Below are 18365 nucleotides of genomic sequence, written 5' to 3'. Positions count from 1 at the left end.
AAATGCGAAGTTCACTCCCATTAAAATATACTGCACGAGTCGCGGTGTTTATCTCTCTATGTTATGGAACTACGAAAGGGCTTATACAATCCATGACGGTTCACTGATTGAAGACCTATAACATTATTTCTGATTTGTTATTCATAACTTGTTAGTATGTTGTTTATTATGTACTACCAAGCTAATATAAATTATATACCTACCGGGTAGAGTTTGAAAACGGGATATCGTACAACATGGCATTTTTCTTCAGACGAGTATCCTGCGCACGGAACATGGAATCTCGATATATACTGCGACATTAACACCATCAAGATAATCGTCCTGTTGAAAAAATAAGAAATATTTTATATCGGTATTTTTAATAAACTCTAGACCTACTTCCTAATTTATTGGTCAAACACTCGCGTGACGATACTACCTGCTAACAATAATCATTATTAAAGACACTTTCTAAAAAGGGAAACAGACATACACAATAAAATACCGAAATCAAAAGTCAATGTTACTTACAAAACTGACATACCCCAGTGCTGTCCGGCGAAATCTGCTGCTGGACCAAATAACGATAAACTCACAAGGGTGATCGTAGGAGCTATAGATAGTGGACCTATATAGTTAAGCATTAATCCAAGGATTCCAGTAGCCCCAATGAACACTTGGAAACACGAAGATACCATGATTGATCCTTGCAATTCAAGTATTCTGTTCTGCCATTCTGCCGTTGCATTGGCTTTTTCTTCAGCAGTTGAATTTTCTGATATATGAGAAGCATATAATGAAACTAGGGCTTACCATAAGCATGAACAACAACAATATTTATTTCAGGATTATACCATGATTCAATTTTAATACACATTATTGCTTGAAAGATTATTGTATCTGTATTCTGATACAAAAATAACAGCCAGTGAAAATATCACTGACCATCAATGCACGCATAAGTTGAACCTGGGACCTTTGGTTCAACGGACCGATGCTCTATCAACTAAAGCTCACCTCACCTCACCAGGCTGTATTCGACCACTTTTAGACATAGCCCTCTTCATGATTCTTCCGCTGTTCTCTGTCTCTTGCATTTCTTGTCCATGTAGGTCCCATATAGGCAGTAATGTCATCACGCCACCTCCTCTTCTGTCTTCCTCTTGATCTTTTCCCTGTTCTTGGTTGCCATTCTCTAAGTCGCTTAGTCCATCTGTTATCTTCCCTTCGTGCAAGGTGATCTGCCCATATATCTCCATTTCGCTTCTTTGAGTTTCACCATGTCTTTGACTTGAGTTTGAGGTAATTTTATCCCTTAAGGTAATGTGTAGCATCTTCCTTCACATTGCTCTTTTTGGGCTGTTTGTAGTTTCTGTTCCAGGTACTTGGTTGTTGTCCATGTTTCAGCCCCATCATTGTTGGCAATACACAATGGTTAAACATTCTACTGATCAGATGCATTGGTAACAGCCTTTATTATGATCAAAGCTTCTTCCCTGGTTTGTCCTACATCTTCACTGTTTGGCAAAGATATTTATAGCCATCCACCTTTTCGATAACATCGCCTTCAACTACAATGATGTCCTCTGACTGGTAGTCATATATTTAGTTTTGCACTTGTGTATGTTCAATCCAATCTTTTTTACTTCCTTTATTCAGATCATTTAACTGGACCTCCATATCCTTTACTGATGTTGTCACCAAAGCTACATCATCTGCAAATCTCAGATATGTTAGCTTCTCGCCATCTATCTTCTGTAGGTTCAGCTTTCTGAATATATCTTCCATTGCTGTAGTGAATATTTTGGGGATATTGTGTCTCACTGTCTCACACCACGCTGAATTCGGATTGTTTTTGAAACATCGTTTTCAATATGGGCTAGTGACCCATTATTATCAACTACCATATTTGCACACGGTGTGAATTCGCACTGCTGTAATTGGGTACAGGGCGTTATAATGGGTGAAATATAAATTGTGATTAAAACGGTTTATTTCAACAAATTGCAGAACAAAATCTTGAGATTTGGTTGTGTAATGAGTTATGAATTCCTTTAATAACTGTGCATCAGTTATGTCAGGCATTGTGCAAAATCTAAACATATTGCTTTGGACCTCGGAATATCACTCGGTTCCAAAGGCAAAATGTTTACATTTTTCACAATGCCCGCCAAACAAATGATGCGCAGTTGTAGCCTGTAAATATACTTGTAATTAATACAGTTGCTTACCATTAAGAGGTGCCGGACAATCTCCTCGTAGAGAAAGAATGGCAATAGCTGGCACCAGGAGAGAAAAGGTCGCTCCTTGTACAATAGGTAATCTGGTTTAAAAAATTAATAATAATACATTTCATCTTCAACGCACTCACATTTTTGGCAACATTTTTTGTACCTATCAGAAAATATTATGAACGTTAATACACATATTTAAGCACACCGTGTTCAGGATTAAAAATTGAAACGTTACGAACCTGCAACCAAATGTTGTCTGTAATAATGTTGCTATACCAGAAACGAAGAAAATGGTACCAATGACTTCACCGAGTGCCACAAGATCGTTTCGAATACAAAGAGCCTCGGATAAGAATAGTGGAACGGCAACTGTTGCACCAAACATAGTAAGGTAGTGCTATATAAAAACACAACGGAACATTAAACCAAACGTTAAGTTGTTAACAAGAATATCACACCCGGGGACACTAACTAAAAACGGGTCACGGGGCGGCCATATAAATTTCATCTCTCTCTTACTTTATTGTTTTGACCCTTTTATTTGTCCGCAATTTCCTACAATTATCCAAATTATTTACATTATTAATCCAAACGATGCCGTCACCAAACAAAATATATATTCAAAATAATCCATTTTGAGTTTAAATCATGAGTGGACAAATTAGTGTTTTGTTTGATTGTTTTCTTTGGAACTGGAACTGGACTTTGCAGTATATTGTTACTTCTTCTTCATATATTCACATACGTGCTGAGTATTGTCGCACGGGCTTTACGTGCACAGTTTACCTATGCACGATCCTGGAACCTGGGATCGATTGCAGATATCAGAACCGGTATGGTCCCCTTCTCTTTTCGAATAGTTCTGACACTTGCACGTGCACAGGGTAAATGATAATTTGTCCGTACAAGCACTGATTCGAATCTGCCATTATGAATTCCAACATAGCGTTACTCTCAACTTAATACGAAACAGACTTTTCATAGTGTTGAATAAACATTATATCTGTGAGCTCACTCACTGTACTGTATGTATAGGCAAAGGACTAGTTAGTGGGCTGGTGGGAAAACCCTTCACCCAATAATAGCCATAGAAGCTCACATGTGAATTATAATGTTCATCCTTAACATTATATCGGTTTGATCAATTTTTGCCAAAAAAGCTGTAAATAAACTTCAATTCTTTCCCTCTATGGTCATCTAAAAATGATTAAAATGCGATTTTGGGAAGATTGTTGTCGAGCCCTCCCAAATATGGAGTTCTGACTGCCCGATAGGGAGCTAAAAATGGAAAAACTTTTTTCCAAACCGTGTTAAGTCCAAAATCACATGTTTCTCATTTACTTGTGTGATACGATCACAATAACTGTGACAAGTTTGACATGAGTTGCACCATCAACATGGCTGGATAACAATAAGCAGACTATTGTTCTCATTTCGGAAACAAAGGCCACGCTCACTATTGTTACTGCGCGTTTGCTTTGTAATGGTGCATCCAACTGAAATTATAATACCTATTTCATCACAGCACATTGAAATATCGCACAGGTAAATCAGAAACATATGTCTATGGATTTAACCAGGGCTATGAGACACATCCCTGATTTAACATAGTTGAGCTGTTTTCAATGAGGTTTATCTTGGTTTAATGGGGTTTAAGTCCTTCAAAGGTCGTGGTGAATTCTGCTGTGGACATGACTACATAATGACGTATTTACTTTTGATATAAGACCTATCAATGACCTTATTACATCCAGCTTGTTGGTTTGATAATATCATGACATTAAGTCTAAATAGATGAACAGCTTGGATGTACACAGTAACTATACAGTTTGCAAAACAATTGAGGTACCAGTTATTGTTACCCCTGTATATCCTAAACAAAGGCAGATATGTCATAATTAGAGCCAGAAGCCAATAGCTGCATCGTTCAGCTCGGATTTAAGATCCCATTCGTTAAAATCGGTCAAGAAAGCAAGCCACAATAACCCCAAACCCAAGGAAGATGCAAGTTCAAAAGTTGCAGTTTTGTTCTCGAACAAGAGAGCGCCGTGCTTCCATTGATTAGCACATTAAAACTAGTACGTGCTTTAAGAACATGAAAATGCAATTGTTGATTTCGTTACTTCCTTGGGTTTTAGATCACCGTTTCTTTAATTATCAACCAATTTCATCAAGTGAGGTCTTAAATCAGAGCTTAAGGGTTCAGGTATTTGCTGCTGGTTTTACTTTTGACATATTTATCTTTGTTTAGGATATACAGGAGTCAACATAACTGGTACCTTAATTATTTGGCTTTCTGTATATGGAGCATTATGAAACAGAACCCAAATAATACAACAAACAACGCCAAGACAATAAGTTAGCAGTGTGCTTTGTGTTCGATCTTTATGCTTTGAAGTCCAAGTTTGAAATATTCTTTAACGTAGGATCTGTAATACGAGTAAAGAACTCTTAAAGAATGCGTTTATTATATTATTTCTTCAAATTTAATACAGCACTAACGATTTTAACAGTCAACAAACTTACCTGAAACCCCAGAATAATTGACGTGTACCATGGTGGAACGTCTTCTATTGCGAAACTTAAATCACCTTTGAGTTTCTTTAGGACTTCCTTTGCTTCCAATTTGGCATCTAAAGATGAAGTATCGTGTTGTTCTCGACCAGTGCTATCATTTACCGTTGATGCGCCCTGTTGTTAATCATATAAACAGAGATGGAAACATTTTTGAATCGTTTGCCGAATCGGCAAACCAACTCTTGAGATAAAGGTATGAACTAATCTAACCATAATAAACTTGTAAGATTCCTAAACGTATACATATTATAGTACAAAAACAAAATTTGAAGCTCATTCTTTTCTACAGCGAGGCCTTATATTCATTTTAAAAAAGTTCATTCCAACGATTCCCTGGGTATATATGCCCTGGTCTGATTGCGTCATCAAGTCCCGTGGAATGCATGCGCGCAGAGTGGTTTTAATAGTGAGCTTTAGTGAGTCCTAGTTGGGTTAGGGTTAAGGAGGCATATAGGAAAAACATGCATGTAGCTTAATGGACTGAAATACAGGGTGTCCCGAAAGTCCATTTACCATTTTAAACGTTCATAACTTTAGTATTCAGCAACCGACCGCAAACATGAAAGTATCTTTGCATAAAGAAACCTCGTGCAAATATTTTGACAACAAATGTGACATATAAACCTACAGATATAATAAATAAACTGCGATGAATCATTCACCTGCAACAAGTAATACGCAATGGTAATTGGTACTGCATGTGCGAACAACTTTAAAAAAAACATGATATTTTTAATGGATTATCTGAAAAATATATAGGCTATACATAATTATTATAGACAGGTACATACATTCATTTTTATGTTGCAGTTTCTTAGTGGTATTGGAGTTGTTGCTATAGTACGCATGCTTCTTCCATGATATACGTACCTGCGTTTCTTTTTCTGCTGCAGAGCTGTTTAGTTCTCCATGTTTACCCGGGTTATCCTCCATCTCCAACATGTTTAACGATTTATGGAAGACGAGGTCTCTCAATCTGTATTTATCCAAAGTCCTTCACATTAAAGCTACATTATACAAAACAATAAACAAGACAATCTCAAGAGGTCAAGATAACAGTACACGGTCACTCCTGCAATCAAGATACATCAAAGGAAATGTTCATAAATATTCTGATGAGGGTGTTCGGAGAATATGGAGGGGTCTGAAACATTTAAGCTGAGAAAAGGGGGAATCTAATTTTTGGACAGTCTAAAGAAGGGTGACACTGGATTTTACAATGTTCTAGCACTGGAGTACGTCAATTATCCCCGCCTTGTCCGACTGAACCAAGCGTATGTGCATGATGCATCAGAGTAGTTTTGGCGTATTTTGGCGTTAAAACTGCATATTTTTGCAGAAATCGTGCACATTTGTCAGAGTATGTAAGTCATTTTGGAAGCTGACCATGAGGGCAGAAATTGCCGGACCAGAATTGCCCTGCCAATCTTCTTTTAAAAGCTGTGTATCAAATACTTTGGTTTAACTTGGCCCAGATTTCACTTTGATTTTTGGCTAATAGTGAGTACAATTTAAATTTTTACACGCTTCATGCTCAATTGTCCGCGTAAAAATGAGAAACCGGACCAAAATTATGTCACCGGAATATTTTTGATTTCTTGCCCCTGACAATTGGGGACCGTTCACAAACACTTGTAAGGGGGGCCCCCTTTACAGACCTCAACAATTTCAGGGACCCCCTTTTTGAAATGAAAATTATGGGTCAACCCCATAGAAAAGCATACTGATAAACTCAATTTTTCCAGAAAAATGTGTGGTCATTTTTTCAGCCCCCCTTAGGAGGGTCAAAATGTTCAGCCCCCCTTTTGCATCAGCCCCCCCCCCCTTACAAGTGTTTGTGAACGGTCCCTTACTGCAGTAATTGCACTGACCTCTGATGGATACTGTACTGAAATCACTGAGTTGCTCTGCATAAACATTTTATGGTTTAAAAACACATTCAAGATGTTCCCAAAACCAAACAGTGGCCCTAAGCGCGTAGGGTCAATTAAATGTCAACACAAGGGACCAAACTTCAAACTTGCATTTATTGACGGATAAAGTACTAGGCCTATACTCTTAATAGGGACCCAGCAAACACAAAAGAGTTTTAAAACGTTTTAAATAAGTTATATTTTGGCTTTTGGTTTAGTTAAAAACGTTTTAATAACATTAAAATGTCGGGTTATATAAAGGTCATGATACCGTTTTAAAACGTTTTGTATGAAAACACACTACAACAATATTTTTAAAATGTTTTCAAGAAATATTATTGTAAACTATTTTTGAAAACATTTTTGCTAAATATTTTGTCAACACATCAAACACAGCAATGTTCTTAAAATGTTTTTTTTTTCAAAACCTTTTAATAACATTTAAATTTCGGGTTATATAAAGGTCATGAAAACGTTTCTAAAACGTTATTGCAAATATTTTGGGCAAACATTTTTCGCAAAATATTTTTCCAACCCCAAAATAATATTCTGTTTCGAATGTTTTGTTTTAAGTTTTCAAGAATGTTTTTGGAATGTTATTAAAACGTTTTTATACCCTTTATATAACCCGACATTTAAACGTTTTCTGTAAAACTTTTTTGTTTGCTGAGCAGTAGATTATCAAAAAAATGTTTTTAAGGTTATGAAAACTTTTTATACTCTTAATATACCCTTTATATAACCCGACATTTAAACGTTTTCTGACAACCTTTAATAACCTTTTGCGAATGATGTCGAAAACGTTTTGTGTTTGCTGGGGAGAGTCAGGGCAATAATATACAAAATTGCTTGCCACACTTCGACTTGCAAAAAGCACTCCGTATAGTGCCAAAAAATAACCAAATTTATTTAACTGATCCCAATAATTTAGCATGTACAAGGGGTGCAAATATTTTTTGCGGGCCGAGAGATATATTGCCCGAATATTGTAGCGGACCTTAAATATAGCGAGAAGAAGATTCGAATATTTTCACCATCGCGGCCTCTATGTCCGTGGTATAGATATGGTTGACATGATAAACAAATTCCTCTATTCAGTTGCAAATGTAATATTACGGCACGATCTAGTTATGATTATTACATGAAACTTTTAAGGATTATGAACAATTTTTGCGCTCGTTTTTATCAGAAATAAAACTAAATATTACTTCCTGTAGTTATATTTTTAGATAAACACAGTCTTTAATGTATTTTGTAAATCGTAACAGATCATTTTGATACCATTTTATTTACTCACCAAGCACCTTCACATCAAGCTTCAGCAATCCCAGTACCAGTACATGTACCACACTATGGACCATAATAGCCTCATCCCAATGGCATAGTTCAACAACCTCAATTGAATAACCATAGTGTAAAATTTGACCTCAAGTTGCAGAGTATGAGTTTTTGTACCCAGATTTTCAAAGGTCATTCAATGAATGTGCAATTGTATTGGGGTTAAAGGACTGCACCCTGATAGATGAGCATGTTGTGGCTCCTAGTGCCAGTCACGTTGTATTTCAACTTAAAAGTACACTAAACTTGCAAAACATTATTAAGCAAATATCGTGGGAAATGTCAATTTGATAGCGGTTGAGCTTAGTTATTATAAGCTTAATGTTACACGGTCATGGTCACGATGGTACAAAATATCTTGAGCATCGCCTTAAAAATTCACATAAATACATATGATGATAAAATCATATTATATATACTGATCCTATAAAAAAATTCATTTACCTTGCACTGCTACGACACCTTTGTCACGTAAATCTACCGATGAAAACGGATGGAAACTGTTGTGATATCTTGATAAATGTGTAACAATATTTCCGTTTTCTATGTCCCAATAACCATCTCACTTCTTGCATGTATACGGACTGCCCACTTTACTCACCCACAGCATAGTATGTGTGAATGGAGAGTGAAGGTCGAGCTAAGTTTTTGGTATTATCAGATTACTTGGGCAGTAATCAATGCCTGTATTTGGGTCAGTGGTGTCAAATTACAAATCTGAAAGTTCAGTGTTTTGATTACACGTTACTAAGGTAACCACAGCAGTGGGTAACCACCGTGGTAGATCTCAAGCTAAAACTATGCCATAGTCGATTTTGATCAATATAAATATGTTATTAATCATGATGAACGCATTCAGTTGAATTCGAAATTATACTGATATTTTACATCAAAGATACGACACGATTTAGGGGCAAAAAAAACGGACATGTTTTGAAAAGAAACTTTAATACCTCACAACCATTTGAGATACTAAACAATATACCATAGGTCTATTTTAGGATAACGCAGGATAAAGTAAAACACAATAATATAAAGATTTAGCTTTTGAAAGTCTACATTTTGAAAGCATCTCAAAACAAATTCCCTCGTAATAATAAAAAAAAACAGATTTTGAAAATCACATATTTTTCCTATGATTATTTCGGATACTCATAAGTTCCCTCATAATACAATGAAGTCAAAAAAATCAAACCCTGATAAAACAAAGTGAAACATAAGAATAACTTTTTTAGATGCTTAATTTCAATTCTCATAATTTTCCTCATAATACAATGTAAAACAAAATAAACATATATACACATCCTAATAAAACAAAGTCAAACACACGAATAACTTTTTTCTAGTTGCTTATTTTCAATTCACATTATTTTCCTCATAATACAATGTAAAACAAAAGAAATAGATTTTCAAACCCCAACAAAACAAAGTCAAACATAAGAATAACGTTTTAGATGTTTATTTTCAATTCTCGCATTTTTCGCATAATACAATAAAAACAAAAGAAATAGATTTTATTCTTTTTAAGTTATTCTTATGTTTGACTTTGTTTTATTAGGGTTTGCAAATCTATTGCCTATTTTCATTGTATTATGAGGAAAATTTAAGCATCTAGGAGAATGACAACCTTCATAAACGCATCTAGGAGAAGTTATTCCTATTTTGGACTTTGTATTGTTATGGTATGCAAATCTTAATTTTTGATAATTTTCTTCATAATACAATACAAAAACAAAAGAAATATATTTCCAAATTGTCATTGTCATAATTGTCCTCACCATACAATGAAAAAATAGATTTTCAAACCCTAATAAAACAATGTCAAACATAAGATTAACATTTTTTCTAGATGCTTATTGCCATTCACTTAACAAATACAATGAAAAACAAAAGAAATACATTTACAAAGTCAAACGAAAGAATAAGTTTTTTCTAGATGCTTATTTTCAATTCTCATTGTATTTCCTAAACAACATTAGTAAAGTCGATGATTTCAACCATTTCAGAATTTCAATTCTCCGCTACCAATCTTTTAGTACATGTAATCAAATTCAAACGCATGAAGCATTTGCTGAGGTATTCATTTCTCTTTTCAACTTGCTTGTCTATCCTTTGATTCTTAACTTTATCAAACTTATTGTCCATCAAACTTGAAGGATGGTCAGAATAACAACGTCATCCCACCCACATCATCCCTACGTTTCCTCTAACCAAAATCAGTGGATACATAATACTTTTTTCTCGTTATCGCTGAACTAAGCATACTAAACCAAAAAGTGCCCATGTGGGTTAACCCATTTATTATTCCCACAGTGTTTTATTATGGGCTTTAAAATTTTCCTTTTGGGCTCTCATATTTAAAGGAATTTAAAATCCTATAAAATTTAATGGACTCAAGGTCATTCAACCTAGTTAAGGTGGCAATATCATCTTCTTTTAATATACACATATTCCAGTTCTAATGAACATCACAGCGAAATGAGCTCATGGTCAAAAGCAAAATCCAAAAATCAAATTAAAAACATAACCACAACAAAATTATACCAACAAAATATAAATATTATACTATATAAAATACTCCGCGGGATATTTAAACATAGCAAAGCAAAACGAAACAATAACTAAATAAAATAAATATTAAACTATATATTAAATACGATTTAAAGTCCTATGTAAAGTTATATTAGCATAAAACCCAATCGTTCATAGTGACAGAGAGACTTGTATACCATGTATACGGCGAACAAAGGCAATAATTCTCGCCTCTTGGTGCAAAAACAAATGTATTGTACTGATCCCATGCTGTAAACCGTAATCGCATAAATAGTTGATTTTTAAGTATTAGTGTTGTGAGTAGAAAATGTTGAATAAATCATCGTCCCAATATCGTGCACCTCAGCCTGAGTACCTGGCAAAATTCCTGCCCAATAAGTTTTCCCGCATAATTATGGTAAAGCCCCTAATAATATTAAGTAGAGTTTTTAACTTTTGTTTCTTAATTTACAGACTGAATACATTTCTTTTGCATAACACCGATTGACTGTTTCGTCTACAATGGTCGATAGACATCTTCAGAATTACTAAAGTTGATCGTCACTTCCGGTTTGCTATATCGCGACTGTAGAGGGTGTATTTCGAGTCAGGAGGGCATCTTACGGAGAGTATTATTTGGCAGAGGCTATTCTGTGTTTGCGGGAGATGCTTTTTGTCCATCCAAAGGACAAAATCTAACTAAAATTCCATGCACCAACTGTAACCATGGTGACCATTCCTATGTAGATGAAACTAGTCTCAAATTTGAACACCAGAAAGAAATAGCTAGTTTGTCTAAGCCTAAACTAAACTACATTCGTCACACTTACAAACAACCGTCAAGTAAACACACAAAGCCTTCTATAGCAGACCACACTATTCAACAAAATCATGTCATTAACCAGGACAATGCAAAATCCTTAGTAAAGAGTGCAATGCAAGTTCTAGGCACGAAAGAATTCATATGGATAAGGATGTCCCAACTTGACCCGCCTAGATGCAAGAGAACTCGCTACCAAAAATCAACAATTCCTGCAGTTAGTTGTGAATCTTTTAAATTCTTAATTTGTTGTTTGTCAAAATGTGTTTTTGATATTCTATGTTTTTGATCTATGCATTGTTAACCAGATAGTCTCAGTTTTCTGACTGGATTTCTGGATTTTATACCGTAATAAATAAATAAATAAATAAATAAATAAATAAATAAATAAATAAATAAATAAATAAATAAATAAATAAATAAATAAATAAATAAATAAATAAATAAATAAATAAATATCATGAGCTTGTAGGAGGTGTCACGTCTTAAAGCCATATTATAACATTTCTGTAAAATAGATTAGTATTTATTTTCCATAAAATGTTAGCTTTTACTGTCAGATATGTCCCCTTTAATTTTGAGCCGAACAAGTGAGGTAAAGCATAGAAAATTGGAATTTACTACTAGCGCCCATGCATGTTACTCCCGCGGTTGTAATACGGTACGATTCTCGGGGTGTGTGTGTATGTATCCCGCACGCCGTGTACGTACTGTGCATACGTGTTCGACTAATAATTCCATCGTAATAATAAAACGCCGGTTCCATCGTTTTATTCAAAATCTCGGATAACTACCTAGTACTCGCCCTGTTCGCAACCCGCGACACCCCTTGAACATGTTGAATAGCGTGAGCGAAGCGAAACGAGCAGACGAGCTAGTTCGTCATCTCAGAGGAGAGGGTATTTACCGTATTAGAAGGCCGGTGCTACCCAGTTTACTTTGATGCACTTCAGATCGTATCTTGCTCGAATGAAACAAGTATATTTATATTATGGCAACAGAAAAAGCCCATTCACATACATGTGTTAGTAATGATGTAATGTTGAGTTGATAAAATCATGATACTTTGATATTCTTGTGTACACTCCTGGTGAATTAGGTCTAGCACAGCCGCTTCCAAAACTTGTTATACCAACAATGTACCATCTATCAAGTTCATCTACGCAGAGCAGAGGACCACCGCTGTCTCCCTTTAAAACCAAATGAAATAACAGTTGAATAATTTCCATAACATTGATAAAAGCATAAGCGCGAAGCGTAAGTTCTTTTAAACATTAATACCATGCCAAATTGTTCAATATAAAAGTTCTATACATCCACCCCATATCTTTGCTTCTGCATATAGAAGCCCTTTTATATTTTCCATAAATGCAACCTAGGTTGCGGAAATGAAAAAAAATTGTACATACACAAAAGATATATTGACGTAGACCAAATTGAAGTTCTCTCCAACAAAAACCGTTGCTTTTTAGCAAAAAAAAAGCAGATAAGAAAGAGCTCTTATCAAATTGAAGAATGAAGGCCTAATTGGGAGCATTTTAAATATGCTATGGAAATGTCACTTGGTAATTAAACACAAGGGAACTAATTTGAAAATAGCAAGTGACAAAAAGTAGTTGGGTTTCTTCCTTAACTTTAAGCCCTGAGACAGAACTTAAAGTAATTTCATACAGTTACCAAGCTCATGTCCTTAAAGACCACCATACATCACAGTAAAACAATGCATTTGATTACTGGTCATCTTGCTATTTGGTTACACATTAATTTGATGTTGTTTCAGGTACAATCTGTTAGCATATTCATGATAATCATAACACTTTCAAATTGAGCTAATCTTGTAGAAGGGACACACATATTTTTTACCGTTTCCGGTGTATCAAATCTAATTTTGGTTCCGAGGTCACCTACAAAAATCTGAAGTATCATTTGTAGGTGACATTCTAATGTGTACAGAACCAAAGTAATAAGAGCGGCGGTAGAACTTATTGACCCTCGTAGATCGGGACGGTGGACGATGAGGGTCAATTTAATATTGTGTAAACCCCTACCCATTGGTCAAACTTTTATTTCAGATCTACAGTGATCTATCTTACCTGACAGGAATCGACGCCCCCTTCAGGTCGTCCTGCACATAACATGTTATCAGTCACCTCAGGAACATAGACGTTACATTGTGAAGGTAACAACAGGGGTACTGTCGCTACTTGTAGACCGCTAGGAAATACACCTGCAGTGGAAGAACCCGATCAACATGATAAAGTTTCAACCAATTCACGCAATTTTAATAATTCATATGGCTAGTAAGCTAAAAATCACAACATGCTTCCAGTCCACTACCACTACATCACCACTACCTTCTCCACCAACGTCAACACTGCCACAGCCTATCACTATCATCATCACCATCACTACCACTATAAATACAATTGTTCCGTGGTCTTCTAGAGCCATAGAAGCATTTTCCTCACAGAGCATTGTTCAGGACAAGATCTTGACAGAGAGTCTTGAAAAATGCTTCCAATACAAAACCCGTCATGGTGACTTCCAAAGACCAGACCTTACTTGAACACGCCCTTGGCAAAAATCAGATCAGTATTATATAAGTTATTATACATGGAGCATTAATTACCTCCTTCACTGAGACGACCCCATCCTAATATACTACAACCGACATACGCATCTCCCTCTAGTGTACTTGTTCCAAGACACACCGGCTGGATCGAATCATCAAAATGAACTGAACTAGATAATTTAACCAGCGCAATATCCCCTTCATGTGTTGTAGGATCATAGTCTGGTAACGGGTACACATTTTCAATAGATATTTCAATATGGTCATTAGTTGTAGAATTCAGTGCAGACAATGTGGTCCCTATTACTGCTGTTGAAATGTAGTCGCTAATGAACAAAGATTCAAATATTTACATCAAAAAGGATATAATGTGGTGTTACAGTGAATAGTTGAAGTCACCAGCTGACCGGTGTCATATTGGGAAGGAATATGACGACCAGAATAGGGAATTATTTACTTTAGATGACCTTGCTTATTCCATGATAACGTATTGAGATTTTGCTTCATTGCATATTTATATTTAAAAGAGTCACTGACAATTATTGTTATACCACAGCCGGGTACCACAGGTACTACAGGTCCAGTCTAGAGGCATTAGACAGAATATGTGTACATTCACACTAGTTTAACAGATATGGTTAGACATGGACAATTTATTTCAAGGGAACTTATAATGTAATTAAACAACATATTAATCAACTTATTGACTTACATGCAGTGCGCAGCTGTGATAACCCAATGACTAGAAATGAGTGTTCCCCCACATACATAGTGCACATCAGTGGATCCTCGAAGGCCCACCAACCATGGCCAATCACCATCCCTTGCGTCAGTACCTCCAACAATGCGGCGAGAGTAACTCCTTTGACTAATGCCACAGGTATAAGGGTACTCAAAATCTGAGGAAAATGATATAAATATCAACTTTTATTTCTTTTACCTCCTATGTTAATGTTGTTAACAGTCGTACACTCACGAGTCTGTATTTTGGGTACCCACATTTGTAGGCATACCTTGGAATTACTATACATACTGCAGTTACTGTCCGTTTTCCTATACACAATACACAGTGCTCTTACCACTGACGCGTAACCTCTACAAATAGTGTATGTTAGAAGTATGGGTAATTGCCTAGTTAACGTCGCTGTGTGAAAAATAACCGGCCAATATTAAAAGTACTCTTCTATAATTCTAGAAAATATAGTTTTGTAACATGTCCTAAATTTTTAGCTAATTTAGATGTTTAGAAATATTCTAAATAAAGGTAATAGTACATTGCCTAGTTAACGTCATCACTGTGTGAAAAATAACCGGCCAATATTTAAAGTACTCTTCTGAAATTCTAGAAAATATAGTTTTGTAACATGTCCTAAATTTTAGCTAATTTAGGTGTTTGGAAATATTCGCACTTTGGTGTTTTAGGAAGGATATGTAAACGACAGATAACACCAAAAATATGAAGAAATTAATTCCAAACCGTGTTACGGCCCACAGCCATTATGTTTCTCATTTTCAAGAATGTGGTTAACAATATGCACAGTATTGTCTCATTTCGTGAACAAAGGCCACACGGTAATTGTTACCTTGCGTTTGCTTTATAATCGTTCACCCAACTGAAACTATAATACCTGCTCATTGCTCATTGCACAGGTAAAACAGACACATGTGTGTGTGGATTTAACCAGAGAAGATCTGATGTAACATAGTTGAGCTGTTTTCAATGAGTGTTATCTTGGTTTAATAGCTTTTAATGGGGTTTAAGTCCTGCAAAAGTCGTGGTGAACTCTACTGTAGACATGACTGCATCATGACAGGCAACACATTATTCGAGGGAACATTCATAAAAATATTAGTAGTACAAAGCACTTAAAAAATCTTCAGAAACAAGAAATAAAACAACTACTTTGTACTTGTTATCAGTATAATTATATTTGCAATACCAAACTCACGAGTCTGTACTTTCACATGACTTTGGGTACCAACATTTATCATGTTTATAGGCATACGTTGGAATTACTATACTGGGTACACATCATGCGAGGGAACTTTCATAAATATATTAGTAGTACAAAGCACGTAAACAACCTTCAACAATAAGAAATAAAACAACTACTTTGTACAGTACTTGTAATCAGTATAATTATATTTGCATTTCCAAATGAAATAGTCCATGTATGTTCTACAATATAAATAACTGTAAGTGTAAGTTTACCTCATCAACGTACTAGCGCTGTCTTCGCACAAAACTATTTCATGAACTAGTGAGACAAATTAACCTAAACATTAACATATTTAGCAGATATAGCGAAAATTTAGAATGCTATACATACCTATATTTGGTCGAATTCCACTAACTGTTGCATTTAAGTGCAACCATGGTGTGGTTTGTTCCGTTACACTCTCCTCTACAATAACAAACACAATACAATGTTCATCAAAAAATGTGCCAAACTGAGAAATCCATTTTGCCTTTCCATATAAAAGTGACGAAAACTCATATAGACATTCATGGCATATAAACATTTTCACTAGTACATAAAAACAAATACAATGACTGTTTTTGATAATGGGCTAAAACCTTTACAAGAAACCGCTTATTGAAAGTTAAGGGTATACTTTTTACAAGAGCTTGATGCAGTGGCGTGCCTCGGGGTGTCAAAGAAACACATTTGTCCAGTAAGCATTAGTTCGACCCTATTTTACCGGACTATCTGCTCGCAACTCGCACAAACTTTCAGTTTCACACTACGTATTTGAAATGAAATCATAACAAATAATGAACTGGTATTAAATATTCATTTTTATATACTTTACCTGTCGCTGATAGTTGTGTGAGTACTTCTGTGAAGACTGTAAACAAGGTAAGTAAGACAATGCGTTATTATGATATCAACATTATGATAAATTCTACTTGCCTGCTAATCACAGACGTATTTTCAAGCCGAATGGTCTGGTGGCAAACTGTTGATACAATAGGAGTAGAACCGGACCGTTCGGGCTGAAGATGCGTCCGAGATGCGTTTCAGATCAGACGTGGTATCGTAGCATATTAAAAACACAAAGCCCATATAAACATATAGGATGTTTGCTAGGACAAGACGCTTTTCATTTATGCTGAAGGAACGACACTATTGACCCAATTATTCTTACCACTCGTACGTCTGCTAGCAGTGAATGACGTACAACTGTCTTATTTATCAATAAAATATTTTAAATGAAATCAAGAATAAAATAATCCACACCCGGGTAGGGTCCAACCACCGGGTAAGGTCCTAACCTCGGGTACGGTGTTTGGGTGCAAATTGTATCACTAGTTAAATGAGCGCAAAGGGTAGATAAAGTCGTTTGGGCGTAAACTGTGGGGTAACCTTGATGGCTATTGTTTCTAGCCCTACAGATGGGCGAGATGGCGCTATCACTGCACTAGTGTGCTAAATATTAGCACTGTATAGGCTGTTGTACAGTGCTTAATATTAGTACTTTAGTAGAGAGACTGAGTTGGTATTGGAATGGGTTGGACAAGATTCACCTTCTGTTACTAGCTGCATATGTCGTTCAACATCTGATTCAGAACAGAAGTGCTCATCAGCTCCGTTTGGACAATCCACAACTCGGTCACAGCGCCACCATGGCGGGAAACGTGACGTTATGTTGCAATAATTATTAGGTATATCTGGTGAGATGTTGAGGGGGTTATTCGGTTCTAAGTCCTGGCAGAGCTGTAGAATATCATCCTCTATAAAATGGTACAAAACAATATAAACATTGTGCACAATATTTTTGATAAAAGTATTTGCAACCAAAATTAAATAATTTTAGCACTAATGTTATTTTTGCCTATCGTCGCTGGACGCGAAAATGCAAAACCCCAAACCCTCATATGCAACAAGTGAGACCCACTTACATAAATCTCATAATGTGCAATTGTGGTCAATTTATTTATTTATTTCAATTATTTTTTTGTATGTCAATTTGATGAAAATGACCCGATGCACCTTCTGATACTTAAACTGTAAACTACATGTATGTGGATGACCAAATAACCAACACCGTTTTCTATGTAAATCCATTAAATTTTGAGCAGTTGGTCACAACACAAAGTGGCGTAGAGTGATTTTCACAATTTTTCGTTTCACATAGTGGCGTATAGGTTTAGAGCTAGTTATTATCCTATAATAGTTATTCCTTGTTAGCTATTAAAGATACAGTTTAATAGTTTGAACCTCAAACCTCAATTACAAATGGAATCGGGCCACTTAGAGACTAAGTGGAGGAGTGGAGGAGTATCGACTCCGTTGCTAGTAGCATATCCTTCAAAAACGTTTTGATATGATCGGAAACGTATTTTGTCCTTCACGTACGCCACTATGGGTTGCGACCGACGAGTTGTTTGCGTC

General features: G+C 35.7%; 2 protein-coding genes across 2 annotated transcripts in view; both read right to left on the bottom strand.

Annotated features, from left to right (window-relative positions):
- Positions 1-207: 207 nt before the first annotated feature.
- LOC140144919 (solute carrier family 23 member 1-like) lies at positions 208-8852 on the bottom strand. Its single transcript, XM_072166715.1, has 7 exons — positions 8489-8852; positions 5664-5800; positions 4743-4907; positions 2456-2613; positions 2214-2305; positions 527-757; positions 208-324 (listed from the first exon to the last, which is right to left on the bottom strand). Exons 2-7 carry the CDS (start codon positions 5733-5735, stop codon positions 311-313), a joined length of 732 nt encoding a protein of 243 aa, XP_072022816.1. The 5' UTR covers positions 5736-5800; positions 8489-8852; the 3' UTR covers positions 208-310.
- A 121-nt stretch (positions 8853-8973) lies between these two features.
- The window catches only part of LOC140144917 (ovochymase-like), a 33981-nt gene continuing 24589 nt past the window's right edge, over positions 8974-18365 (bottom strand). The window contains exons 19-25 of the mRNA XM_072166713.1: positions 17498-17704; positions 16783-16818; positions 16299-16373; positions 14681-14867; positions 14026-14294; positions 13490-13623; positions 8974-12586 (exon numbers count right to left, since the gene is read on the bottom strand). Of these exons, the coding sequence (XP_072022814.1) occupies positions 12422-12586; positions 13490-13623; positions 14026-14294; positions 14681-14867; positions 16299-16373; positions 16783-16818; positions 17498-17704 (1073 nt within the window). The 3' untranslated portion in view covers positions 8974-12421. The remainder of the gene's footprint in view (positions 12587-13489; positions 13624-14025; positions 14295-14680; positions 14868-16298; positions 16374-16782; positions 16819-17497; positions 17705-18365) is intronic.

This window comes from Amphiura filiformis, unplaced genomic scaffold, assembly GCF_039555335.1.
Source record: "Amphiura filiformis unplaced genomic scaffold, Afil_fr2py scaffold_98, whole genome shotgun sequence".
Taxonomy (NCBI): Eukaryota; Metazoa; Echinodermata; class Ophiuroidea; order Amphilepidida; family Amphiuridae; genus Amphiura; species Amphiura filiformis.
This window is presented reverse-complemented; position numbering and strand designations above follow the sequence as displayed.